The 25,799-nt window shown below is 51.8% G+C and overlaps 1 protein-coding gene and 1 long non-coding RNA gene across 5 annotated transcripts; one reads left to right on the top strand and one right to left on the bottom strand.

Annotated features, from left to right (window-relative positions):
* Positions 1-389: 389 nt before the first annotated feature.
* Positions 390-9,036, top strand: MRPS2 (mitochondrial ribosomal protein S2). Of its 4 annotated transcripts, XM_057547614.1 has the most exons (8): positions 390-498; positions 623-748; positions 1,214-1,343; positions 2,912-5,342; positions 6,148-6,347; positions 6,953-7,012; positions 7,806-7,999; positions 8,183-9,036. In XM_057547614.1, the coding sequence occupies exons 1-4, from the start codon at positions 459-461 to the stop codon at positions 3,519-3,521; spliced, it is 906 nt and encodes a 301-aa protein (XP_057403597.1). In that variant the 5' UTR covers positions 390-458; the 3' UTR covers positions 3,522-5,342; positions 6,148-6,347; positions 6,953-7,012; positions 7,806-7,999; positions 8,183-9,036. The 4 variants fall into 4 exon arrangements, with proteins under 4 accessions (XP_057403597.1, XP_057403598.1, XP_057403596.1 ...); XM_057547615.1 differs by having other exon boundaries at positions 2,912-6,347; positions 8,239-9,036; XM_057547613.1 differs by having other exon boundaries at positions 2,912-6,347.
* Positions 6,285-25,584, bottom strand: LOC103008708 (uncharacterized). Its single transcript, XR_452184.2, has 3 exons — positions 25,410-25,584; positions 20,587-20,661; positions 6,285-7,110 (listed from the first exon to the last, which is right to left on the bottom strand). It is a non-coding gene; the product is annotated as an uncharacterized LOC103008708 (long non-coding RNA).
* Positions 25,585-25,799: the final 215 nt, after the last annotated feature.

Raw genomic sequence — 25,799 nt, 5'->3', positions numbered from 1 at the left:
TTTTGGACAGCGGGAGGTTGTGCTGGACTGGCCGCAGGTGAAGACGGTCCCCATCTCCCGGCGAGTTCCCGCGGGACGGCTGGGAACCTCCTCGGCAGCCGGGCACTGTGCAGGGAGGGGGCGAGGGGAGGAGTATCCAGACCCCGCGCTCGACAGGACCCCGGCCCCGGCCCCGGCCCCGGCCCCACACTCCTTGCGGGTCCACGGTGCCCAGGCAGACCTGGGGCGCAAGGTCCCGCCCTCCCCAAGGACTGCGTGCTCCGACTCGGGGGGCAGGAGGGGGCCAAGGGGCGGGGACGCGTCCAGAGCTGGGGTGCCCGAGAGAGGCGGCACCTCCGGACCTGCAGGTGGCGCTGCGGCGAAGGCGCGGGCCGCGGCCGGAAGGAGGAGCCGCTCGTGGGGCCGCGCCTGCCCATCTTCCGCGTCCGTCCATCCGTCCGCCTCCCGGAGTCCACGCCATGGTGCCCGGCTCGGTCCTACCGCGGCTGCTCGGCGCGGGTGAGGCGCCCGGGACCCGGGAGTGGGGAGCGCGGCGGGGATCCTCTTCCGGGCCGGGCGGCGGGAGGGAGGGAAGGAGGGAGGCGGGCGGCGGGCGCGCGCCACGAGTTTGCTGTCGCCGCAGGTGTCCGGCGCCGGCCGCTCCAGCTGCACCTCGTCCAGACGGCGACCCCGGGCCCGGCGGGGCCGAGCGGCAGGACGCTGGGGAGCGCCGCGGCCTCCGCGGCCCGGGAGCCCGAGCGCAGCAGCGGTAATGCCAGCCCTGCGGTCCTGGGGGTTTGAAATTGCCCCGCTGCTGGGAGTCCCGGGCGCCCTGGGTCTCCATGGGGCCCCTGGAGGATGCGGGACCGGGGAGGGCGAAGGGCGGTCTTCCGCCCCTGGCAGCCCACGTGCTGGGCCGCACGAGCTTGCAGCCCTCCGAGCAGCCCCACCGCCGAGTAGGGCCGAGGCCCGCCCCCCACCCCCGAACCGCGGCCGGGGAGCTCCCGCGGGCGGCTGGCGGGACCACGGGGACCTCAGACACCACCCGGCTCCCCTCCTCTCCGAGTGAAGACTCGGCCACGTTTATCCAGGAGTGAAGCCGGGGTTAGATCCCGGTCTCCGCCCCGAGCCTCCAGAAAAGGCCCCCGGGGACCCTCAGCATCTGCCCTCCCGCAGCCCCCAGGCTTGGGAGCCGGGGTCCAGACCTTGCATCCTCTCCCCTTCCCCGCCCCAGATCTCAACGAGAGGATCCTGAGCGAGCCCCTCAAGCACTTCGACTTCTTCAATGTCAAGGAATTGTTTTCTGTAAGAAGTCTCTTCGATGCCCGGGTGCACCTGGGACACAAAGCTGGCTGTCGGCACAGGTAGGTGACACCCCTGGCGAGTTTAGGGGTGCCCAGGGGGCTCGGGACCCTTGCCTTGGGGTCCAGGGCCGCTCTTTCAGTTTGTTTTAAGAGGGTCTAGCTCTTTTTTCTTCCAGATGGGATCACTGAGCCCCAAGGAGGGGCAGATGTTTATTCTCAGGCCCCGTTTGCTACCCCCGACCCCCAGGCCCCGTGGACCTTGCTGTGGGGCTTATGGTCCTCGGTGGGGTCAGGCCCGCTGCTGCTGGTTCCCAGACAGGCAGGCCAGCCTGGAGGGCCGTGCTGGCAAGGCCGTCGGCATCTCGAGGGGGGGTCTCCAAGGGCACGCAGAGGAGTGGTGACTGGCCCAGTCTTTTCACGTGGCGACTTTGATGGCTGGGTTGGGCGTGGATTGGAGGAGCTGTTAGGAGGCCGGGGAGGGAGGCAGTTGTAGATGTTCAGGGGGAAGGTGAGGGGCCCAGCGGCGCCGACAGAGCCGGAGCAGTGGTTGGATGTGGGGTGATGGGGGCAGAGCTGGAGGTCCGGTTGAGCAGAGCCCAGAACAGGTGTCGACGTCCTTCACATCAGGAACTTGGGTGTCGACATCCTTCACATGAGGAACTTGGGTGTCGACATCCTTCACATCAGGAACTTGGGTCCTGTGAGGGTGACCCTTCGGCCACCCCAGTGGGGATGTCACGCAGGCACTAGGGAGAAGCAGCCTGGGCCGGGGGCCACCGCGTCAGGACCTTTTGAGAACATGTGGAGTGGAGGATGGAGGAGAGAGGAAGTCCCAGACGGGAGCCCTGGGCAACCAGCGTCTGAGAGTCTGGGAAGAAGGGGAGGGGCCGGGGCATGGGAGGAGGGTGCGCCCCTGTAGGTGCTGCGGGAAGTCACCCGAGGTGAGGGCACGTGGGGCCTTGGGAAAGCCCTTTGGAGAGGAAGAGACACAATCCAGGCGGGAGTGAGCAGAAGAGTGAACGGGGCGAGGGGGTGCAGGAGGGCGGTCTCGCACCCCCGTCCCTCGGCCCGGGCCAGCGGGTCTGTGCCCTCAGGGTTCCCCTCCGAGGCCTGGCTGGCTCCTGCTCCAGCCCACCACACTTGCAGCCCGGGGCACCGCACTGCCTTTCTGGTCCCCCAGCCCACCCCGGGGGCGGGGGGGCCTCAGTTGTAAAGCCTGAAAGATGATGGTAATGACAAGGGTGGGAACCAGACGAGCAGCGCCGGGTGGGACGCTGTCCGGACGTTACGTTTGAGTGTCCAGACGTCCGTGAGGGCCCAGTCTGTTAGGCACCCCGCGCGGCGAGGTGTGGAGGTTCAGAGGGTTAAGCCACTTGCCCGAGACGTGGGGTGGCCTGCAGCCCAGCCTGCCCTGCTCGCCCACCCTCACCCTCCCACTGCCCGCGGCTGTCACTCCTGGGACAGCGTCCCCGCTGCCGTCGTCATGGTGAGGGCTGCGGACTGTACCAGCCCTGGGCTTGCCGTGCCACCCGTGCAGGGGCCCAGGGCTGGGGGGGGTGCGTGAGAAAGGGCGGGTGGAGGTGGCCACGTGGGGCTGGTTCACACTGGCCTTGGTGGGCGTCTGGCAGGTTCATGGAGCCGTACATCTTCGGGAGCCGCTTGGACCAGGACATCATCGACCTGGAACAGACGGCGACGCACCTGCAGCTGGCCTTGAATTTCACGGCCCACGTGGCCTATCGCGGGGGCATCATCCTGTTTGTGAGCCGCAAGCGGCAGTTCTCACACCTGATCGAGAACGTGGCCCGGGACTGCGGGGAATACGCCCATACCCGCTACTTCAAGGGCGGCCTGCTGACCAACGCGCCCCTCCTCCTGGGCCCCATGGTCCGCCTGCCTGACCTCATCATCTTTCTGCACACGCTCAACAACGTGTTTGAGCCGCACATAGCCGTGAGGGACGCGGCCAAGATGAACATCCCCACCGTGGGCATCGTGGACACCAACTGCAACCCGTCGCTCATCACGTACCCCGTCCCGGGCAACGACGACTCGCCCGTGGCCGTGCAGCTCTTCTGCAGGCTCTTCCGGACCTCCATCCGCCGGGCCAAAGAGAAGCGCAAGCAGGTCGAGGCCCTGTACCGACTGCAGGGCCAAGAGAGCTCCAAAGGCCGCGGTCCAGCTGACCCTCCTTCCCCGGGAGTGCAGGCCGAGCTGGACTTGGGTCATTCCCCTTGACCTGCCTGCTCTTCTCCCGAGTGAAACAGCAGCCAAGTCTGTTCCGAAGCTGGGAACCAACCCCCGTACCCACCCCCACCCCCGGCATGGTCCTCAGCACCTTCCCAGTTGTTCCAGGCTTTGGGTCCCTGCCGCTAGGAACGCTTCTCAGCAGCTGCCTGCCCGGGGCTCCACTTCAGACCCGAGGGCCCAGCAGGCTCACTGGGCAAGTGGCCCGCCTGCAGAGGACCCGTCGGAAAACATCCCGTCCCTGGAGTCTGAAGTCCTTGCTTCTAACTCGAGATGAGTCCCTTGTATGTTAGGAAGTTTCTCACCAGGTTGCCTTTTCTCAACCAAAATACCCCTAGGTTGGGCTGCTTCCCTGCTGCCTGGTTTCAGGGGCTATTTTATAACGTGAGGTTGCAAGGTGAGCCACTAAGAAGATCCCATCCGGGTTGGGACAGGCTGGGCAAAGCAGACAGCATGATTTCAACAGGAATAAAACTTAGATTTGGGCAGAACGGGGACCTGGACCATTGGTTTTGCAGTGTGGTCTGTGTGGTTGGTTTTCATCGGCACCCACGGGGCCCCTGGAGCACATGAGACACGTTCCTGCCTCCTGGGTCCTTGAGCTTCAGGGAGACAGGCAGGCATGTGCACGTGGCTTTGGATGGGACAGCACCGGCTGCCCCTCGACACCGTCTTCGGTGTTGAGGCTCGAGGCCCTCGTGTCCTGCCTGTGCCCTGAACAGGCACCCTCTCCAGGTGGTCGGGTAAGATGGGACCCTGTTCACAGGAACTTTTTGATGCCCCCTCATTTGTGGGACCTTCCTTGGCAACACTTGTGTTGCTGGGATGAGGTGTGGGTCCCTGCTTTCCAGGACCCCACCCCGTGGCTCCCGGTGTACCTGACCACCCCAGGACCCTGTCTGCTGCCGAGGGTCCAGGCAGCAGGGTCTGGTGGGGTCAGGACAGGATGGCCTCATGTGGATGGATGCGTGCCACTCCACGCCCTACAGTAGCACACGGGGGCAGGAAGACCAGTCGCACGGGCCCGCTCAGCGTCATTCGGGGGGGCATGCAAGGTGGAGGTCGCTGATGTTTTCTGGAAGGGTTCACAGTTCGGAAGGTGCAAGGAGCTGAACCCCAGTTTGAAACCACCAACTGACAGGCATTGCTTTAATTTGTGAACATGAAGTATGGGCATGCAAATTCACAGGCAGGTAAATTGAGGGGTCCCCCCAAGACTTTTCCCCCCACAAGGTACCTCCCTTGGTGTGTGTGGGTGAGATTTCCCGAACTCCTCTGGAGAGAGCTGGCCGGGCCTGTCACTCGGCGCTGCAGGAAGGCCGGAGTGGGCAGCCAAGACCCTCGAGATCAGTGCAGTGTGAGAAGGCTCACTGGCCGTGGACGGGAGCCCTGGAACGTGAACTGGGCCTCCTCAAGGCAGAGGGTCCACACCGCCCTTCAAAAGCAGGCCATCTGGGGAGGGCAGCACTGGGCAGGGCGACGAGGGACACGCAAGGGGGCCCTGTTCTCTCACCCTTGACTCGGGCTGGGTGGAGGGGAGCAGCCCTGGAGGGCGGGCTCCCCGGAGCACCCCTACCCCAGCGCATTCCCCATGGTGGCCTGCCTGGCCCTGGCCATCCTCTGTTCCCTGAGGATCCCCCTGGAACCTGCACCAGACACAGGCCGGTGAAGACCAGCAGGGACAATGAGAGTGTGTTTCGGTCACTGGCTGTGCTGCCGGTCCTGGGGACGCTGGGAGCAGGGCGGACGGGTGGCCACACTGCGCAGGTGACTCGGCGGACGATCGGACACAGATGAGCTGGGCGGTTTCAGGTACACGAGGACCTGGAGGGAGGCATGGGCTGACGGGGCCCAGAGCCTGGATGGGGGCAGCTCCAGCAAGAGCGGCCAGGGCCGGCCGTGGGGGGCGGGGCACTTCCAGAGGGGCTCAGGTAAAAGGAGGGGGGAGGCAGAGCATGGGCTTCCACCCTAGTCGGGGGGGTCAGCCAGCCCCGATAGACATCACAGCAGGCACAGTAGATGTGACAGCCTCGGGGTCTCCTCTAGATAGATGCATCCTCCCTGCAGGAGGGGACCTCCAAGTTTGCCAACCTGGAGATAAACACCAAGAGAGGCCAGAAGCCCTGAAGGCCTGGAGAGCGAGGGCCTGAGCCCTCCCCTCCTGCTGCTGTGGTGACGACTTGCCCACTAGACCTGACCTTTCCTGGGGTCTGGCAGGGTCGTGCCCTGAGTGGTTGGTGTCCCAGGGGCCTGGAAGAGCCAGGTTCAGGGGGGGATTTGGGGCAGGGTGGGTGAGGGCAGGTGCACCACGCCACCCACTCGGGCCAGAACAGGCTCGCGGTGCGTGTGGGCGTGGAGGGGTCTCTAGAATCAGGCCTGCAGATGGCTGGGGCCAGACGCCACCTGGGCCACTCCCCAGGGTCCAGCCCAGGACTTTTGCCTCCAGTGGCCAGTCCCAACCCAAGGAGCTGGGTTCCTCCCTTCACCACCAGTGCTCTCCAGGCCTGGCCCTGGCCACGTGCAAAGCCAATTCTTTATAAACTGTTGCATCTCAACATACGAGCCTGAGTATTCTCACACTGTTTTTTGAACTGTCTGTCCTTTGTCTGAAAATTAGCCCGTGTATGAAAATGAGTCGGCCCTGAACCTGTATGAGACCTGCAAGGTGCGCACCGTGAAGGCAGGCACGCTGGAGAAGCTGGTGGAGCATCTGGTGCCCGCCTTCCAGGGCAGCGACCTCTCCTATGTCACCATCTTCCTGTGCACCTACCGAGCCTTCACCACCACCCAGCGGGTCCTGGACCTGCTGTTCCAAAGGTGAGCGCCCCGCCCCTCCCCGGCACAGCGGCTCCCCGCCCGCCCACGGGCTGTGTGTCTCGGGAATGTCGCTTTACCTCTCGGAGCCTCAGTGTGCTCACGTGAAGGCCGGGCTGCCCAGAGGCCCGACCTCCCAGGGCTGTCAGGACTGTCGGATAAGCGTGGACAGTGCGGCCCTGCGCCGGCCCTGTGGAAAGGGCTGCTGAGGGATGGGGTGGTTTTAATTAAGGTTTTCCTCTGCCCCGTGGAGAAGCTCTCTGCTTCCAGCCCCTGGGCAGAACAGTTTTCCCATTTGTAAAGGAGGTTCCAGATTCTGTCTGAGGGGTCCTTCCTGGGAGTAGCCAGAGCAGGGCTGGCTGGGGGCTGGCTGAGGGCCCAGGCCCACTCAGGCATCTGTAAGGTGCTGGTTGGGCTCATTCATTCAGCAGTACATACGAAGCACCTACTGTGTGCGGGCACTTTTCTAGGCATTTGGCTTAATTCAGTGAACGGTGCAGACAAAAAGCCCTGCCCTCCCGGGCTTCCATCGTAGTCGGGGGGTCAGCCAGTAACACTAGACGTCATAGCAGGTACGGTAGATGTGACACCCTCACGGCCTCCTCTAGATACGGGTGCATCCTGCCTTATTCCAGCGTGGACGGCGGACCTCAGGACCAACTGAAAAAGTGAGTAGACTTCGCGTCCGATGGGAGGGGCTGGGCGGAATCTTGGCTGCCACATATCTTGTGATTCCTGCTAGAGGGCTGAGGTCTGGGGGCTCCTCCTGCAGGAGGAAAGGAGTCAGAGAGCTGTGGCTGGGGTCCCATGTCCCCAGGGAGCAGAGGGGAGGCTGTGGGCTGAGAGCCAGCCCCTGAGAGCATCCATCCCCGCTCAGATCCGGGGCCCAGGACAGGAGGTGTGGGGGGCCAAGCTGCTGACACTTCAGCCTCGCAGCCCAATGTGAGTGCTCAGCTGGGGCTCACGGGAGCTCAGTCAGGGTCGGGGGGCCGGCTACGTCCCCACCACCAAGTAGAGCGTCCCTGGGAGGACGAGCCCCGCACTCCGGCGCGGAGACCAAGGCAGCCGCCGGTGCGCGAGCCTCCGGTTCAGGTGCGCGAGGCCCGTGAAGGCCGGGCAGGGGGCACATTCTGCTTGTCCCCTCCTCCCTCCCCTGTTTATGCAGCGCCTACTGTGTGCGGCCAGCCCAGCGCAATGAACAGAGCGGGCGCGGCCCTCCCTGCCCTCCTGCAGTTTCCTTTCCAGGGGGGAGGGCCCGGGGGGCTGGGGGCAGACAGGAGAGAGTCAGGGTCCCCCGAGAAAGGGAGAGGTGGTCACCAGGGATGGAGGGCAGCCTGGCAGCCCGGTGCGGGTGGGGCAGGGGCGGGCCCAGAAGCCCGGCCCCCATGCGGGAGCCAGGGGAAGGCCATGTGGAAGGAGAGGCCAGGCCCCTGACTCTGCTGCCCGCCCGCCTGCCCCCAGTGCCGTCTCCTCCATCCTGGGCACCTGGCTGGACCAGTACTCCGAGGACTTCTGTCAGCCCCCGGACTTCCCCTGCCTCAAGCAGCTGGTGGCCTACGTGCAGCTCAACATGCCCGGCTCCGACCTGGAGTGCCGGGCCCGCCTCCTCCTGGCCCAGCTGGAGCACACGGAGCTCACCAAGGCAGAGCCGGAGGGTGAGGAGATCGGGGTGGGTGCGTGTGAGCGTGAGGGGAGGGGTCGGTGCTGGACACGGAGGCGCCCCCGAGGCTGCCTCAGGCCGCCCATGTGGGGACCGCTGTCGGGGAGGACGTCCTGTCGCAGATTCCTGGACCGGAACTTCTGTAAAAGGCAGCGGGTTGTTTCCTTTCTTTGGAAAGGCACGTTTGGAAGGCAGGCATGTTGACCTCCTCCTGCACCTTCACTGCCATCTCAGGATCTAGAACTGGCTCCAGCACCAGCCCCTGTACAATCTGAAGACCTAGATCCAGCTGCAGAAGCAGCAACAGAACTAAAGCCAGATCCAGAGCTGGAGGCGTTTCCATCAGTGGCTGGAGGGACACCTCGAGCGGCGGCACCAGAGCAGGAGCCAACATCACAATCAGTTGCATCAGCACCTCTGCATCCAGGGCCCGTGGCTGCACCTGCTCTGGAGGAGACCCAGAGCCAGCTCAGGACCCACTACCCCTGCGGGGAGAACCAGCTCGGGCACCATGCTCAGTGTCAGCTCCTGACCCACTTCTACCCGCTTCCCCCCACCCCCGAACTCTCCTTCCCCACCCCTGTTACTGTTTCTGATTTGGTTTTTAATTTTATTTTTTCATTTCACATTATTTATGGTGTCTTTTACGTCTTCACAGAACCAAGTTTAATTTTTTAAATTTTAAATTGTGCGTTTCAGGAGCATCAAGTATATTCACAGTTCTGTGCAACCTTCCCCAGGGTCTCGGGCCGACTGTTTCACTCCCCAGAAGGAACCCCTGAGCCAAAGCGTTCAATCCCCATTCCTCTCTCCCCCAGCCCCTGACAACCTGTAATCTGCTTTCTGTCTCTGTGTCTTTACCTGTTCTAGATGTTTCCTATAAATGGAATTATACAAGGTGGCTTTCTGTGTAGGCCACATATTTTAAGAGGGGAGTAGTTAATTTTTGTTTTCTTTTTGTACTTGAAATAGCATTTTTGTTATATGAAAGGGAAATGCCAGATGGATTAAAGATGAGAGGTACAACTTGAAGTCTCTTTTGTAAATATGTGTGCGATCTCAGGGTAGAGACCCCTGTTCTGAGTACGGCCCCAGAGCCAGAAGACAGAAGGGAAATGCCTGGCTCCTCCCATGGCCAAACAGAAACAAGAAACATGTAGAAAGCTGGGAAGACAAACCACAAACTGGAACAGCATTTCTCACATCCCAGGGCCAGAGAAAGGTTTGACACCCCTGTGGTCCCCCAAATCTTGAAAGTCAATGGTTTTAAAAGGGACAAAGAACAAACACCAGCAGTTCCAACAAGAGGCCACACATGTGGTCGGTATAGGTCAGAGATGCTTGACCTCCCAATGAGGACACGCAGATGTAAACACCGTGGAGACAGCGTTGTCAACACCACACTGACAGGTTTCTAGTCTGGTGGCGACCAGCCCTGGGGACAGTGTGAGGAAGCAGGGGCCCAGCAGATCCTCTAGAGGGAAGCGTGGAAGGACACTCCTCTCTGGGAGAACAGTGCGCAGGACCCCAAAGCTCCACAGGTGCAACCCTTTACCTGCAGAGCTAATCCCAGGAGTTTACCCACAGGAATTCTCGCATGGTGTGTGTGTGCCCGTGTGCACATGTGTGCGTATGCAGTTGTGGGTGTCGGGTGGGGAGGATTATGGGGACATATGCCCTTCTGGAACCTGGTTCCCCTGGGGGGATGCTGATCAGTCCATCGTCTTCCTCCTCCGCATTTTCTGGGGCCCCGAATCAATTTCTGAAGAGCCCCTGCTATAGGACATGGGCCATTTGCCATTTTTCACTCTCAGAATCATGCTGAAGGGAACATCTGCGTCCATAAATCTCTATTTAGGGCAGAATCCATGAGGTGGATTTTCTGGGTCAAAACATATACAGTTTTTAAGGTATTGGCCACAGTTTCCAACATAGCAGTCTCTGCCCACTTTGAGCCTTGCTTGGGAAAGCGGGGCCTCAGACACCCCGAAGGCCAAGACCTCAGGGAGGGAGGAGGAGGAGGAGCTGGGAGTGGAGGTGAAGGGACCTGGGAGTGACCTACCCAGAAGGGACTGTCCCGCCCCTCAGCCCCACACCCAGCCCCGCCCAGTTCTAGAGCTGGTGCTGAAGCTGGTACAGAGCTGGGTCTAGTTCAAAGGTGGCTCTGCTCCTAGAACTGGCACTGGAGCTTATGCAAGAGCTGATGCTGGACCTGGTTCTAGCTCTGGGGAAGGCGCTGGAGCCGGATCTACCTCCAGAGACGGTCTAGACCTGGTTCTGCAGTTGGACAGCGCTCTTGAGCTGTCTCTCACACTGGCACTGGAGCTGGTGCTACAGCTATTGCGGTCGATGGCTCTGGCTCTGGCTCTGGAGCGGCCACTGAAGCTGACTCCTGGGTGGGTACTGGTTTGGCTTGAGCTGTGGATCTGGTCCTGGAGCCGGCTGTACCTCCGGAGCTAATGTTACAGCAGGTGCCAGAAGCAGCTGTGGATTTCGCTGTGGATAGGGCACAGGAGCTGTCCCTGGTGCTGGAGCTCTCGCTGACTTTGCGGCTGACTCCAGCTCTGCTATGGTGCTGGATCTGCTTCTTGTGCCTCTAGCTGTACAGCCAGTCCTGGCTCTAGCTCTGTAGCTGGTGCTAAAACTGGTGGTGGAGCTGGTTGTAGCTCTGGCACTGGTTCCACCTCTGGAATTGGTGTCAGGGCAGATTCTGGCACTATAGCAGGCACAGAATCTGGCCTAGGAGTTGATGATAGAGCTGCCTCTATCTCTGAAATGGCATCATGCTGATGCCAGAGCACGATCTAGCTCTGACGTTGGTGCTAGAGCTGTTGCTGGAGCTGGCTCTTTCTCCTGAGCTGGCATTGGCTCTCAGTCTGCTACTGGTACCCAAGCCAGCTCTTGCTCTGGAGCTGCTGCAGGAGCTGGCTCTCATGGGCGCTCTGGCTCTGGAGTTGGTCCTAGAACTGTGGCTGGAGCAGGCTCTAGCTCTGAACTTGGTGCTGACTCTCGCTCTGGAGCTGGTGCCAGGAATGGCTGTAACTCTGGAGCTGATGCTAGAGCTGGTGCTGGGGCGACCTCCTCCTTGGCACCTAGCACTGGCTCTAAAGTGGCTTTGAGCTGGTTCTCACTCTAAAGTGGGCACTAGAACTATCACTGGGGCTGGCACAGGAGTCAGTGATAGAGCTGTCTCTATCTTCCAGAGATAGAGCTGACATGACAGCTGGTGTTCAAGCCAGCTCCAGCTCGTGAGATAACACCGGCCCTGGCCAGAACCAGCACTGGAGCTGAAGCTGGAGCTGGCTCTATCTCAGGAGTTGATGCCAGTGTTGGAGCCTGAGTTGACTGTAGCCATGGAGCTGGCTCGAGCTCTGGTGCTGGAGCTGACGCTGGCTATGGAGTCAGCTCTGGCTCTAGCTCTGGAGAGCCAGAACTATTAGTGGTCATAGAACTGGCTCTAGTAATGGATCAGTGCTGAAGCTGGTGCTGGAACTGACACTGAGTCTGGAGCTTTGGCTGGAGCTGGCTCCAGATAGATATCACTTGCGCTCTTGAGCTGGTGCTTGGAGCTGGCTCTAGACCTTGTGCTGGAGTTGGCTCTAGCCCTGGAACTGGCAGTGGAGCTCTCTCTAGTTCAGGAGCTAATGCTCGAGCTAGTTCTGGTGCTGACACTAGCTCTAGAGAGAGCTCTACCTCTAGAGCTGCCTGTAGCTCTAGCTGTGTTGCCAGAGGTGGTGCTGGAGCAGACTTGAGTTCAGTTCCTGTTGTTATCTGTTACTATGGAATTTGTGTTGGGTCTGATCCAAACTCTAGGGCTGGTGCTGGAGCTGGCAAATAGGTTGATGATAGAGCTGCTTCCAACTCTGCAGTTGGTGAGACAGCTGGTGCCAAAGCTGGTTCCAGCCCTGGAGCTGGTGCTAGAGCCAGTTGTGGAGCTCACTGGAGTTTGAGGGCTTTTCCATGAGCTGATGTTGGAACTAGTTCTCTCACTGGACTTGACTCTAGATCTAGTGATAGAGCTGGCTCTCATTCTGCACCTGGCACTGGCTCTAAATCTGGAGGTGGCCCTGGAGCCAGCTCCAGCTCTGGAACGCTGCAAGAGCTGGTGCTGGAGTTGGCTCTAGCTCTGGAGCTGGTGCTACCTCTAGCTGTCGGGCTTGTACCAGAAATGCCTTTAATGCCAGATCTGGCACTAGCACGGGTACAAGATCTGGCACTGACAGTGATGCCAGCTTGGGAGCTGGTAGTCGAGCTGGCACTGGTGCTGCAAGAGGACAAAAAGTTCACCAACCTCATGACTGTAGACTGTGCACGCACACACTTGTGCACGCATCAAATACATTTCTTTTCTTCCCTTCCTTTATCTTCTTACCATATAGCATAACATAGACCATAAGATGAACCAATAACTGTTACCCTCACATCACAGGGTTTAAGTTACAGGTTGTCAAGGAGAAAAGTAAGCATCACCCCAGCACTCTGCATGCCCTGGGGAGAGTGTCCGCGTGTCTCATTAGGAGGGAGAACGACTCTCTTACTGTCTTCACTTAGAGACTCAACATGGCTACAGCAGAGCTGTGGGTACCAAGTCAAAAGAAGGTGGGCCGTGACAGTTGGTCTCACATGTCAACCTGCCCAGGCCATAGTGTGCAGTCATTCAATCAAACTGGTGATTTAGTCCACACATGTTATGAAGGTACTTATAGGTGTGGCTGACTTGCCTTTAAGTAAAGGAGATTACTTAAAGGGTGGGCCTCATCAAGTGAAAGCCTTACAAGCCATCAAAAAACCGAGGTTTCCTGAAAAAGAAAGTCTGCCGCAAGACACAGCATCTAAGGATAGCTTCAAGATGGCAGAAGAGTAAGACGCAGCGATCACCTTCCTCCCCACAAATACATCAAAACTACATCTACATGTGGAACAGCTTCTACAGAACACCTACTGAATGCTGGCAGAAGACCTCAGACTTCCCAAAAGGCAAGAAACTCCCCACATACCTGGGTAGGGCAAAAGAAAAAAGAAAAAACAGAGACAAAAGAATAGGGATGGGACCTGCCCCTCTGGGAGGGAGCTGTGAAGGAGGAAAGGTTTCCACACACTGGGAAGCCCCTTCACTGGCGGAGATGGGGGTGGTGGAGGGGGGACGCTTTGGAGCCACGGAGGAGAGCGCAGCAACAGAGGTGCGGAGGGCAAAGCGGAGAGATTCCCGCACAGAGGGTCAGTGCCGACCAGCACTCACCAGCCCGAGAGGCTTGTCTGCTCACCCGCTGGGGCGGGCGGGGGTTGGGAGCTGAGGCTCGGGCTGCGGTCGGATTGCAGGGAGAGGACTGGGGTTGGCGGCGTGAACACAGCCTGAAGGGGGCTAGTGCGCCACAGCTAGCCAGGAGGGAGTCCAGGGAAAAGTCTGGACCTGATGAAGAGGCAAGAGACCACTGTTTCGGGGTGCGCGAGGAGAGGGGATTCAGAGTACCTCCTAAACAAGATCCAGAGATGGGCACGAGCTGCAGCTATCAGCGCAGAACCCAGAGACAGGCGTGAAATGCTAAGGCTGCTACTGCAGCCACCAAGAAGCCTGTGAGCAAGCACAGGTCACTCTCCACACCTCCCCTTCCAGGAGCCTGCATAGCCCACCACTGCCAGCGTCCCGTGATCCAGGGACAACTTCCCCGGGGAAACGCACGGCGCGCCTCAGGCTGGTGCAACGTCACGCCGGCCTCTGCCGCTGCAGGCTCGCCCCGCATCCGTGCCCCTCCCTCCCCCCGGCCTGAGTGAGCCAGAGCCCCCGAATCAGCTGCTACTTTAACCTCGTCCGGTCTGAGAGGAAAAACAGATGCCCTCAGGCGACCTAAACACAGAGGCGGGGCCATATCCAAAGCTGAACCCTGGGAGCTGAGTGAACAAAGAAGAGAAAGGGAAATTTCTCCATGCAGCCTCAGGAGCAGCGGATTAAATCTCCACAGTCAAATTGATGTACCCTGTATCTGTGGAATACCTGAATAGACAATCAGTCATCCCAAAATTGAGGCAGTGGACTTTGGGAGCAAATGTAGACTTGAGGTTTGCTTTCTGCATCTAATCTGTTTCTGGTTTTATGTTTATCTTAGTTCAGTATTTAGAGCTTATTATCATTGGTAGATTTGTTTATTGATTTGGTTACTCTCTTCCTTTTTTAAAAATATATATATTTTTTTTTTCCTTTTTCTCCTTTTGTGAGTGTGTATGTGTATGCTACTTTGTGTGATTTTGTCTGTATAGCTTTGCTTTTACCATTTGTCCTAAGGTTCTGTCTGTCCATTTTTTGTTTGTTTGTTTGTTTAGTATAGTTTTTAGTGCTTGTTATCATTGGTGGATTTGTTTTTTGGTTTGGTTGCTCTCTCTTTTTTTTATTACTTTTTTATTTTTAACAATTTTTAAATTTTTTGTTTCAATAACTTTATTTTATTTATTTATTTTTCTTTCTTTCTTTCTTCTTTTTTCTCCCTTTTCTTCTGAGCCGGGTGGCTGACAGAGTCTTGGCGCTCCAGCCAGGTGTCAGGCCTGAGCCTCTGAGGTAGGAGAGCCGAGTTCAGAACACTGGTCCACCAGCGACCTCCCAGCTCCATGTAATATCAACCGGCAAAAGCTCTCCCAGAGATCTCCCTCTCAATGCTAAGACCCAGCTCCATTCAACGACCAGCAAGCTACAGCACTGGACATCCTATGCCAAACAACTAGCAAGACAGGAACACAACCCCACACATTAGCAGAGAGGCTGCCTAAAATCATAAGTTCACAGACACTGCAAAACACACCACTGGATGCAGTCCTGCCCACCAGAAAGACAAGATCCAGACTCATCCACCAGAACACAGGTACCAGTCCCATCTACCAGGAAGCGTACACAACCCACTGAACCAACCTTACCTACTGGGGGCAGACACCAAAAACAACGGGAACTACGAACCTGCAGCCTGCAAAAAGGAGACCCCAAACACAGTAAGTTAAGCAAAATGAGAAGATAGACAAATACACAGCAAATGAAGGAGCAAGGTAAAAACCCAACAGACCAAAGAAATGAAGAGGAAATAGGCAGTCTACCTGAAAAAGAATTCAGAGTAATGATAGTAAAGATGATCCAAGATCTTGGAAATAGAATGGAGAAACTACAAGAAATGTTTAACAAGGACCTAGAAGAACTAAAGAGCAAACAAACAATGATGAACAACACAATAAATGAAATTTAAAATTCTCTAGAAGGAATTAATAGCAGAACTGAGGCAGAAGAATGGATAAGTGACCTGGAAGATAAAATAGTGGAAATAACTACTGAAGAGCAGAATAAAGAAAAAAGAATGAAAAGAATTGAGGACAGTCTCAGAGACCTCTGGGACAACATTAAACACACCAACATTCGAATTATAGGGGTCCCAGAAGAAGAAGAGAAAAGGAAAGTGACTGAGAAAATATTTGAAGAGATTATAGTTGAAAACTTCCCTAATATGGGAAAGGAAAGAGTCAATCAAGTCCAGCAAGCACAGAGAGTCCCATACAGGATAAATTCAAGGAGAAACATGTCAAGACATATATTAATCAAACTATCAAAAATTAAATACAAAGAAAAAATATTAAAAGCAGCAAGGGAAAAGCAACAAAAAACATACAAGGGAATCCCCATAAGGTTAACAGCTGATCTTTCAGCAGAAACTCTGCAAGCCAGAAGGGAGTGGCAGGACATATTTAAAGTGATGAAAGAGAAAAACCTACAACCAAGATTATTCTACTCAGCAAGGATCTCATTCAGATTTGATGGAAAAATGAAAACCTTTACAGACAAGCAAAAGCTAAGAGAATTCAGCATGACCAAACGAGCTTTACAACAAATCCTAAAGGAACTTCTCTAGGCAGGAAACACAGGAGAAGGAAAAGACCTACAATAACAAACCCAAAACAATTAAGAAAATGGTAATAGGAATATACATATCAATAACTACCTTAAATGTAAATGGATTAAATGCTCCAACCAAAAGACATAGACTGGCTGAGTGGATACAAAAACAAGACCCATATATATGCTGTCTACAAGAGACCCACTTCAGACCTAGGGACACATACAGACTGAAAGTGAGGGGATGGAAAAAGATGTTCCATGCAAATGGAAATCAAAAGAAAGCTACAGTAGCAATTCTCATATCAGACAAAATAGACTTTAAATAAAGACTATTACAAGAGACAAAGAAGGACACTACATAACGATCAAGGGATCGATCCAAGAAGAAGATATAACAATTGTAAATATTTATGCACCCAACATAGGAGCACCTCAATACTTAAGGCAAATGTTAACAGCCATAAAAGGGGAAATCGACAGTAACACAATCATAGTAGGGGACTTTAACACCCCACTTTCACCAGTGGACAGATCATCCAAAATGAAAATAAATAAGGAAACACAAGCTTTAAATGACACATTAAACAAGATGGACTTAATTGGTATTTATAGGACATTCCATCCAAAAACAACAAAATACACTTTCTTCTCAAGTGCTCATGGAACATTCTCCAGGATAGACCATATCTTGGGTCACAAATCAAGCCTTGGTAAATTTAAGAAAATTGAAATCGTATCAAGTATCTTTTCCGACCACAATGCTATGAGACTAGATATCAATTACAGGAAAAAATCTGTAAAAAAATACAAACACATGGAAGCTAAACAATACACTACTAAATAACCAAGAGATCACTGAAGATATCAAAGAGGAAATAAAAAAATACCTAGAAACAAATGACAATGAAAACACGACAACCTAAAACCTATGGGATGCAGCAAAAGCAGTTCTAGGAGGGAAGTTTATAGCAATACAATCCTACCTCAAGAAACAAGAAACATCTCAAATAAACAACCTAACCTTACACCTAAAGCAGTTAGAGAAAGAAGAACTAAAAAACCACCAAACTTAGCAGAAAGAAAGAAATCATAAAGATCAGATGAGAAATAAATGAAAAAGAAATGAAGGAAAAATAGCTAAGATCAATAAAACTAAAAGCTGGTTCTTTGAGAAGATAAACAAAATTGATAAACCACTAGCCAGATTCATCATGAAAAAAAGGGAGAAGACTCAAATCAATAGAAATGGAAATGAAAAAGGAGAAGTAACAACTGACACTGCAGAAATACAAAGGATCATGAGAGATTACTACAAGCAACTATATGCCAATAAAATGGACAACCTGGAAGAAATGGACAAATTCTTAGAAAAGCACAACCTCCTGAGACTGAACCAGAAAGAAATAGAAAATATAAACAGACCAATCACAAGCACTGAAATTGAAACTGTGATTAAAAATCTTCCAACAAACAAAAGTCCAGGACCAGATGGATTCACAGGTGAATTCTATCAAACATTTAGAGAAGAGCTAACACCTATACTTCTCAAACTCTTCCAAATATAGCAGAGAGAGGAACACTCTCAAAATCATTCTACGAGGCCACCATCACCCTGATACCAAAACCAGACAAAGATGTCACAAAAAAAGAAAACTACAGACCAATATCACTGATGAACATAAATGCAAAAATCCTCAACAAAATACTAGCAAACAGAATCCAACAGCACATTAAAAGGGTCATATACCATGATCAAGTGGGGCTTATCCCAGGAATGCAAGGATTCCTCAATATACACAAATCAATCAATGTGATAAACCATATTAACAAATTGAAGGAGAAAAACCATATGATCATCTCAATAGATGCAGAAAAAGCTTTTGACAAAATTCAACACCCATTTATGATAAAAAACTCTCCAGAAAGTAGGCATAGAGGGAACTTACCTCAATATAATAAAGGCCATATATGACAAAACCACAATCAACATTGTTCTCAATGGTGAAAAACTAAAACCATTTCAGGATCAGGAACTAAGACAGGAACAAGACAAGGTTGCCCACTCTCACCACTATTATTCAACATAGTTTTGGAAGTTTTAGCCAAAGCAATCAGAGAAGAAAAAGAAATAAAAGGAATACAAATCGGAAAAGAAGAAGTAAAACTGTCACTGTTTGCAGATGACATGATACTATACATAGAGAATCCCAAAGATGCTACCAGAAAACTACTAGAGCTAATCAATGAATTTGCTAAAGTAGCAGGATATAAAATTAATGCACAGAAATCTCTTGCATTCCTATACACTAATGATGAAAAATCTGAAAGAGAAATTAAGGACACACTCCCATTTACCATTGCAATGAAAAGAATAAAATATCTAGGAATAAACCTACCTAAGGAGACAAAAAGACCTGTATGCAGAAAACTATAAGATACTGATGAAAGAAATTTAAGATGATACAAACAGATGGAGAGATATACCATGTTCTTGGACTGGAAGAATCTACACTGTGAAAATGACTATACTACCCAAAGCAACCTACAAATTCAATGCAATCCCTATCAAATTACCAATGGCATTTTTCACAGAACTAGAACAAAAAATTTCACAATTTGTATGGAAACACAAAAGACCCTGAATAGCCAAAGCAATCTTGAGAAAGAAAAACAGAGCTGGAGGAATCAGGCTCCCAGACTTCAGACTATACTACAAAGCTATAATAATCAAGACAGTATGGTACTGGCACAAAAACAGAAATACAGATCAATGGAACAGGATAGAAAGCCCAGAGATAAACCCACACATATATGGTCACCTTATCTTTGATAAAGGAGGCAAGAATAAACAATGGAGAAAAGACAGCCTCTTCAATAAATGGTACTGGGAAAACTGGACAGCTACATGTAAAAGAATGAAATTAGAACACTCCCTAACACTATACACAAAAATAGACTCAAAATGGATTAAAGACCTAAATGTAAGGCCAGACACTATAAAACTCTTAGAGGAAAACATAGGCAGAATACTCTATGACATACATCACAGCAAGATCCTTTTTGACCCACCTCCTATAGTAATGGAAATAAAAACAAAAATAAACAAATGGGACCTAATGAAACCTAAAAGCTTTTGCACAGCAAAGGAAACCATAAACAAGATGAAAAGACAACCCTCAGAATGGGAGAAAATATTTGCAAATGAAGCAACAGACAAAGGATTAATCTCCAAAATATACAGGCAGCTCATGCAGCTGAATATCAAAAAAACAAACAACCCAATCCAAAAATGGGCAGAAGATCTAAACAGATATTTCTCCAAAGAAGATATACAGATTGCCAACAAACACATGAAAGGATGCTCAACATCACTAATCATTAGAGAAATGCAAATCAAAACTACAATGAGGTATCACCTCACACTGGTCAGAATAGCCATCATCAAAAAATCTACAAACAATAAATGCTGGAGAAGGTGTGGAGAAAAGGGAACCCTCTTGCACTGTTGGTGGGAATGTAAATTGATACAGCCACTATGGAGAATAGTATGGAGGTTCCTTCAAAAAATAAAAATAGAACTACCATATGACCCAGCAATCCCACTACTGGGCATATACCCTGAGAAAACCATAATTCAAAAAGGGTCATGTACCACAATGTTCATTGCAGCTCTATTTACAATAGCCAGGACATGGAAGCAACCTAAGTGTCCATCGAGAGATGAATGGATAAAGAAGATGTGGCACATATATACAATGGAATATTACTCAGCCATAAAAAGAAACGAAGTTGAACTATTTGTAGTGAGGTGGATGGACCTAGAGACTGTCATACAGAGTGAAGTAAGTCAGAAAGAGAAAAACAAATACCGTATGGTAATGCATATATATGGAATCTGAAAAAAAAAATGGTACTGATGAGCTTAGTTGCAAGACAGGAATAAAGAGGGAGACATAGAGAATGAACTTGATGACACGGAGTGGGAGGGCGAAGCTGGGGCGAAGTGAGAGTAGCGTCAACATATATACACTACCAAATGTAAAACAGATAGCTAGTGGGAAGCAGCCACATAGCACAGGGAGATCAGCTCAGTGCTTTGTGACCACCTAGAGGGGTGGGATAGGGAAGATGGGAGGGAGATGCAAGAGGGAGGAGATATGGGGATGTATGTATATGTATAGCTGATTCACTTTGTTATACAGCAGAAACTAACACACCATTGTAAAGCAATTATACTCCAATAAAGATGTTAAAAATAAATAAACAAACAAACAAATAAATAAATTAAATTAAATACTCTACAGGGGGAAAAAAAAAAAGAAGACACAGCATCTAGAAGCCCGCCGGAGTGTCCAGTCCTGCAGACTTTGGACTTGCCAGCCCACTTGCTCACATGAGCCCACATGTTAAAATCAATTCTCTCTATATATACACACAACATATACACACGTACATGTGTGTCTACACGCACATGTGTATAGATCGTGTGTGTGTGTGTGTACACGGGTGTATCCTGGTGGAGCCCTGACTCGCCTCTGTCCTTCCTGCTTCCCCTTTACAATCACTGTTATCTGAGGCCTTAGACTCAGTGCCCGGTGGTGTGCAAGCCTGGTGTTGCCTTCTGGGCTCTGCCAGCACTGCCCGGGGTTCCGAGAAAAGCCTGGCTGACACTGTCCTGGCTAAAGACACACAGAAGACCCCCAGAGCCCTCTTACCTGTAACGATCCAGAATGTGGTCAGAGAGCTTACACTCATGAGGCTGGCCAACAACACAGTCAGCATGCAGACTCCTGGAACAGAGAGGTGGACATATAAGGCCTCAGAAAAATAAACTAAAAACAGGATTTTCTGAATGCGGACTTCCACAACAGGAATGTCTGCACAGAATATGTTATCATCCCTTTAATACATGTCTTGGAGAAGTCAAGTCTTTTGCCCATTCATTGTTACCTTTCAGCGCACAACTTAATACATGCTATTTTGTGCACAATCCTCTCCTCTGATGCTAAATATTTTCACTCTACGGTCTGCAAAGAGAAGAGGCAATCGTGGCATATGCAAGAAAGAGGGAGCCACCACCCCTGGAAATCATCATTAATATTTGAATTTCTAGCTGTCACTTGTTTGGGGTGTCCAGTAGGCTGGTCCACCCCCAGTTACACAGCAGCCAGGGCAAGGATAACAGGATCAAGAGGGCTACACTAATCATTTAACCATGTTGCAGTGAGTGTTTAATATTTGGATTCTGATTTGCTTCCAGGGAGGTTCTGTGTGTTTGGCGAGGGAGAAACACAGAGGAAGAGGGGGAGGCAGATGATTTCATGGTTTAAAAGCTGCTTAAAAGCTTTTCCCACTAAGTGCAGAAAAACATTGGACAAAACCCAACATCCTTTCATGAGAAAAACACTCAAGAAACTAGAAACAGAAGGGCACTTCCTGAGCCTGATATAGGGCATCTGGGAACAATCCACAGCTCACGTCACACTTAGTGGGGAAAGACTGAAGCCTCCCCTGAGATCAGGAATGAGATGAGCAGTGACCAGTCTTGCCAGCTCAGGGCCACATTTCACTGGAGGTCCATCAGGCAAGAAAATGAAATAAAAGGCATCTAGACTGGAGGGGATGAAGTAAAACTATCTCCATTTGCAAATTACATGACCACGTATATAGGAAAGCACAGAGAATACGGGAGGAAACTATTAGAACTAATAAACAAGTTCAGCAAGGTTGCAGGATACAAGATAAATACCAAAAAAATCAATTGTATGGGAATGTAAATTGGTGCAGCCACAATGGAAAACAGTATGGAAGTTCCTCAAAAAATTAAAAATAGAACTACTATGTGATCCTGCAATCTCACTTCTGGGTATTTACCCAAAGGAAATGAAACTCAAAAAGATACATGCACCCCAATGTTCATTGCAGCACTATTTACAGTAGCCAAGATAAGGAAGCAGCCTAAGCATCCATTGATGGATGCATGGATAGAGAAGATGTGGTATGTATATAATGGAATATTATTTAGCCATAAAAGAAGGAAATCCTGTCATTTGCAGTAATATGGATGGACCTTGAAGGTATTATGCTAAGTGAAACAAGTCAGACAGAGAAAGACTAATACCATATGATCTCATTTATATGTGGAATCTTAAAGAAAAAAAACTAAGGACTCATAGACACAGAGAACAGATTGGTGGTTACCAGAGGTAGGGAGTAAATGGGGGCAAAATGGATGAATAGGGTCAAAACGTACAAACTCCCAGTTATAAAATAAATAAGTTCTGGGGATGTAGTGTGCAGAATGGTGACTAGAGTTAACAATACTGTGTTGAATATTTGAAAGTTGCTAGGAGAGTGGCTCTTGAAAGTCCTCATCAGAAGGAAAAAAACCGTGTAACTATGTGAGGTGGTGAATGTTAACTAGACTTACTGTGGTGACCATTGGGCAATATATACAAATATCAAATCATTATCTTATACACCTGAAACTAATATACTGTTATATGTCAATTTAAAAATCGATTGTATTTCTAAAACTAACGCCAAAAAATCTGACAATGAATGTAAGAAAACAAGTTAATTTACGATAGCATCCAAAAGAATAAAATACTCAGAAATAAATTTAGGATCAAAAGTATAAGACTTATACAATGAAAGCTACAAAACATTATTGAAAGCAATTAAAGAAGGCTGAAATAAATGGAAAGATATCCCACATTCATGGATCAAAAGACTTTATACTATTAAGATGGCAATACTTCCCAAATGGAACTACGGATTCAATGCAATCCACAGCAAAATCCCAGCTGCCTTTTTTTTTTTTTTTTTTTTTGCAGAAATTGACAAGCCAATGCTGAAATTCATTTGGAAATGCAAGGGATCCAGAATAGCCAAAACAACACAGAAAAAGCAGAGCAAAAGTGGAGGACGCATACTTCCTGATTTCAAAACTTGTTACAAAGCTACAGTAATGAAGACAGTGTGGTCCTGGCATAAGGATAGACATAACAAATCAATGGAATAGAAGTGAGAGTCCATAAACAAACCTTCGCATTTGTAGTCAATTGATTTTTGACGAGCAACCAGACAATTCAATGGGGAAAGAATAGTTTTTTTCAATAAATGGTATTGGGACAACTGGATATTCACATGCAAAGGAAGAAGCTGGACTCTTCCTCACAGCCCTCACAGTGGATGAGGGCTTGCCCAAGAGCTGCAAGGAGGCTGCTGGGGCCAGGCTGCTAGGTGACCCAAGAGCCTGCCGGGCTCAGAGCAGCTGGCTGGGTGAGGTCACTGCCTGGTGAGGCCCTGGGACGAAGCTTCAGTCATCCTCCAGCTGCATTAATGTGGGCCCAGAGCTTGAGGGCAGACCTTGAGCATCTGTACAAGAACCTCTGAGCTGGGGACTACAGTTCCCCCTCGTTCTAAGTGGGAAACTGAGATGCCAAGATCCCTCCTGGCCTGTAAGTAGCAGCCCTGGGGTTAAAGCCAGATCCCTCTGGTCCAAGGGCACAAGGCTTCCCCTCCCCTGCATCCCCTTTCCCTTGACTGGCTCCGCCTCCTCTTGGGAAATGGAGTCCTGAGCAGGGATGTCAGAGGCCCTCCCCGACACAGACAGGCTGTGGCCTGTTCCCTGGCCTATCCCCATCTGGAACACACTTCACCACTTCACATCTGAAACAGTGTATACACACACAAACACACACACACACACACACTCATAGGCCATGAAACACTGGCTCATCCTGGGAGGGCTACCCTCCGATGTTTTCTATTTTACTTAAAAGTCCCAGCTATCCCACTAACTCGGTCATAGCCCACTAAGCGGTGGTGAGGGCAGTGGGGACCGCTGTCTTGAGTGTTCCCGCTGCCAGGACACCAGATTCCCCCTGCCAGCCCCTGGGGGTGTCCCCTGCAGGGCTCTCAGAGACAGGCACAGATGACCATCGATGCATATAAGCAATTTATATATGTCTCTAGCTGTTTTCTCTGGTTTCTAGAAGTAGATAAACTCAGTTGAAGGGGAGGGTATCAGGGTCCTATTGCCGAGTCAGCCCCCAAGAGGAGAGTCCAGGGATCTTTTATCTTCCCTCACCTTTTCACCCAGCTCCTCCCAGACCAGCCTTGAGGCTGTCCTTAGGCTGAATTTGTCCTCTCCTGGTGGGAGGGGTGACAGGAAAAACAGGGAATGCTGGTTTGGCCAGGGGATGGCTGTTGCCTGTTGAAGAATGCTGGTGTGTCTGCCAGGACCCCAGGGCTGGCTCTGCCCCTGCGCACAGCATGTGGGATCTTAGTTCCCAGACCAGGGATTGAACCCATGCCCCCTGCAGTGGAAGCGCAGAGTCTTAACCACTGGACCACCAGGGAAGTCCCTGGCTCACCTCTTTATTACCAGGGAGGGACCAGTGTCCGGAAGGTACACCAGAGAACTTTGTAAAAACACAAACTGAATGAGAAAAACCAATCAGTTGGTCCCAGACCAGGTCCCAGGGAACCAGGTGTTTGCAGCTAAAAATGGAAGCACGACCTTTCAGCCATAGGTCACAAGTTCCCCGGGCCTGTGCCTGGCCCCTGCAGACTCTGGGGAAAAAAAACCCTGCCTTACAGGAACCTGAGGTCCTCAAGGGAAATCCCAAGGACACAGGCAATGACACCCACAAAGGACCTGGGACGCTGTGCCCATGCACCAGGCAGATCTGCGTTTGCAACTTTAAGCTGCATCATTGTGACCTTGAACAAAGCTATAACCTCTCTGAGCCTTGATTATTGTTTTGTCTCCCATGCTGTTTCTCTGCATAGATATTCCTCGACTTACAGTGGGGTTACATCCTGATAAACCCATCCTAAGGTGAGAACATACTGAACATCATAGCTTAGCCTAACCTACCTTAAACTTGCTCAGAATACGTACCTTAGCTGGCAGTTTATATTATAATAGAGCTGAACATCTCATGTAATTTACTGAATACTATACTGAAAGTGAAAAACAGAATGGTTGTCAGGGTACAGAATGGTCTTAAGTGTATCCTTGTTTAGCCTGGTGATGGAGTGGCTGACAGAGTTGCCACCACGCTGCCCAGCACCACGAGAGTATCCCAACGCATAATCCATAGACAGCCCAGCCGGGGAAAGATCAAAACTCACAATTTGAATTGCGGTTTCTACTGAATGCCTATAGCTTTCACCTCATCCTAACTGTATCGGGTTTCTCCCGGGCCCTTGTTACTGCTCCCGTATTTACCATCAGGGGGCCTTCCTTTTTGTCCCTCTGAATGCCCCCTCCGTCGCCACGCCTCTACCTCCACCCTCTGCGCTTGGCCTACACTTGGAGACATATAAGACGGTCCCCCTGGGTCTCCTGGAGTCCCTGGGATGAACCAGGGTCAATATAACTCGGACAGGCCTTGGCAGGAAAGTATGGCCAACTCCCTTCACAGGGGAGGAAACAGAGGCTCCGAGGGATTCCGGGAGCCGCTCACGGTCTCCAGGCCGGCATGCCAGCCTCAGGGGCCCTGAGCAAAAGAGTGATGATCCTAACCCGGAAAGTAAGTACGACGTCCAACTGGTTTCCCATCCGGTGATTGCTTCGAGGCTCTTCTAGAAACAATAAAGTTTTTCCCTCAAATCGTTTCCCTGATTTCTCAAGCCCGCACCCCAGCCCGGAGTTCCCTGACGCGCGCTCCTCGCCTGGAAGGTGGGTCCCCTGCGTCGGAGGCCACGGCCCAGGTAGCCAGCAGAGGTTAAAGGCCCTGGGACCCCTGCGCGCGTGTACCCCTGGCGACTGGGGGGCTGCAGCTGGTGGGCGGGGCGGGGCGGTAGGAGGAGCAGCGGTAGGTGGGCGGGGGCACGCAGGAGGGTAGGTGGGGCTGCGGCCGGTGGGCGGGGCGCGCGGCTCCTTTCCCCTCCCCCGAGCCCCGCCCGGCCCCGA

Source organism: Balaenoptera acutorostrata, chromosome 6 (assembly GCF_949987535.1).
Source record: "Balaenoptera acutorostrata chromosome 6, mBalAcu1.1, whole genome shotgun sequence".
Classification (NCBI taxonomy): Eukaryota; Metazoa; Chordata; class Mammalia; order Artiodactyla; family Balaenopteridae; genus Balaenoptera; species Balaenoptera acutorostrata.
The sequence above is the reverse complement of the archived record's forward strand: the minus strand, read 5'-3'. Positions and strand labels throughout refer to the sequence as shown.

Excerpts from the sequence above, each read along its gene's own strand:
- MRPS2 (XM_057547614.1), top strand. The coding sequence starts at position 459 with ATGGTGCCCGGCTCGGTCCTACCGCGGCTGCTCGGCGCGG. Across the intron at positions 499-622 it reads ACCGCGGCTGCTCGGCGCGG|GTGTCCGGCGCCGGCCGCTC; the intron begins GTGAGGCGCCCG and ends CTGTCGCCGCAG. Across the intron at positions 749-1,213 it reads GGAGCCCGAGCGCAGCAGCG|ATCTCAACGAGAGGATCCTG; the intron begins GTAATGCCAGCC and ends TCCCCGCCCCAG.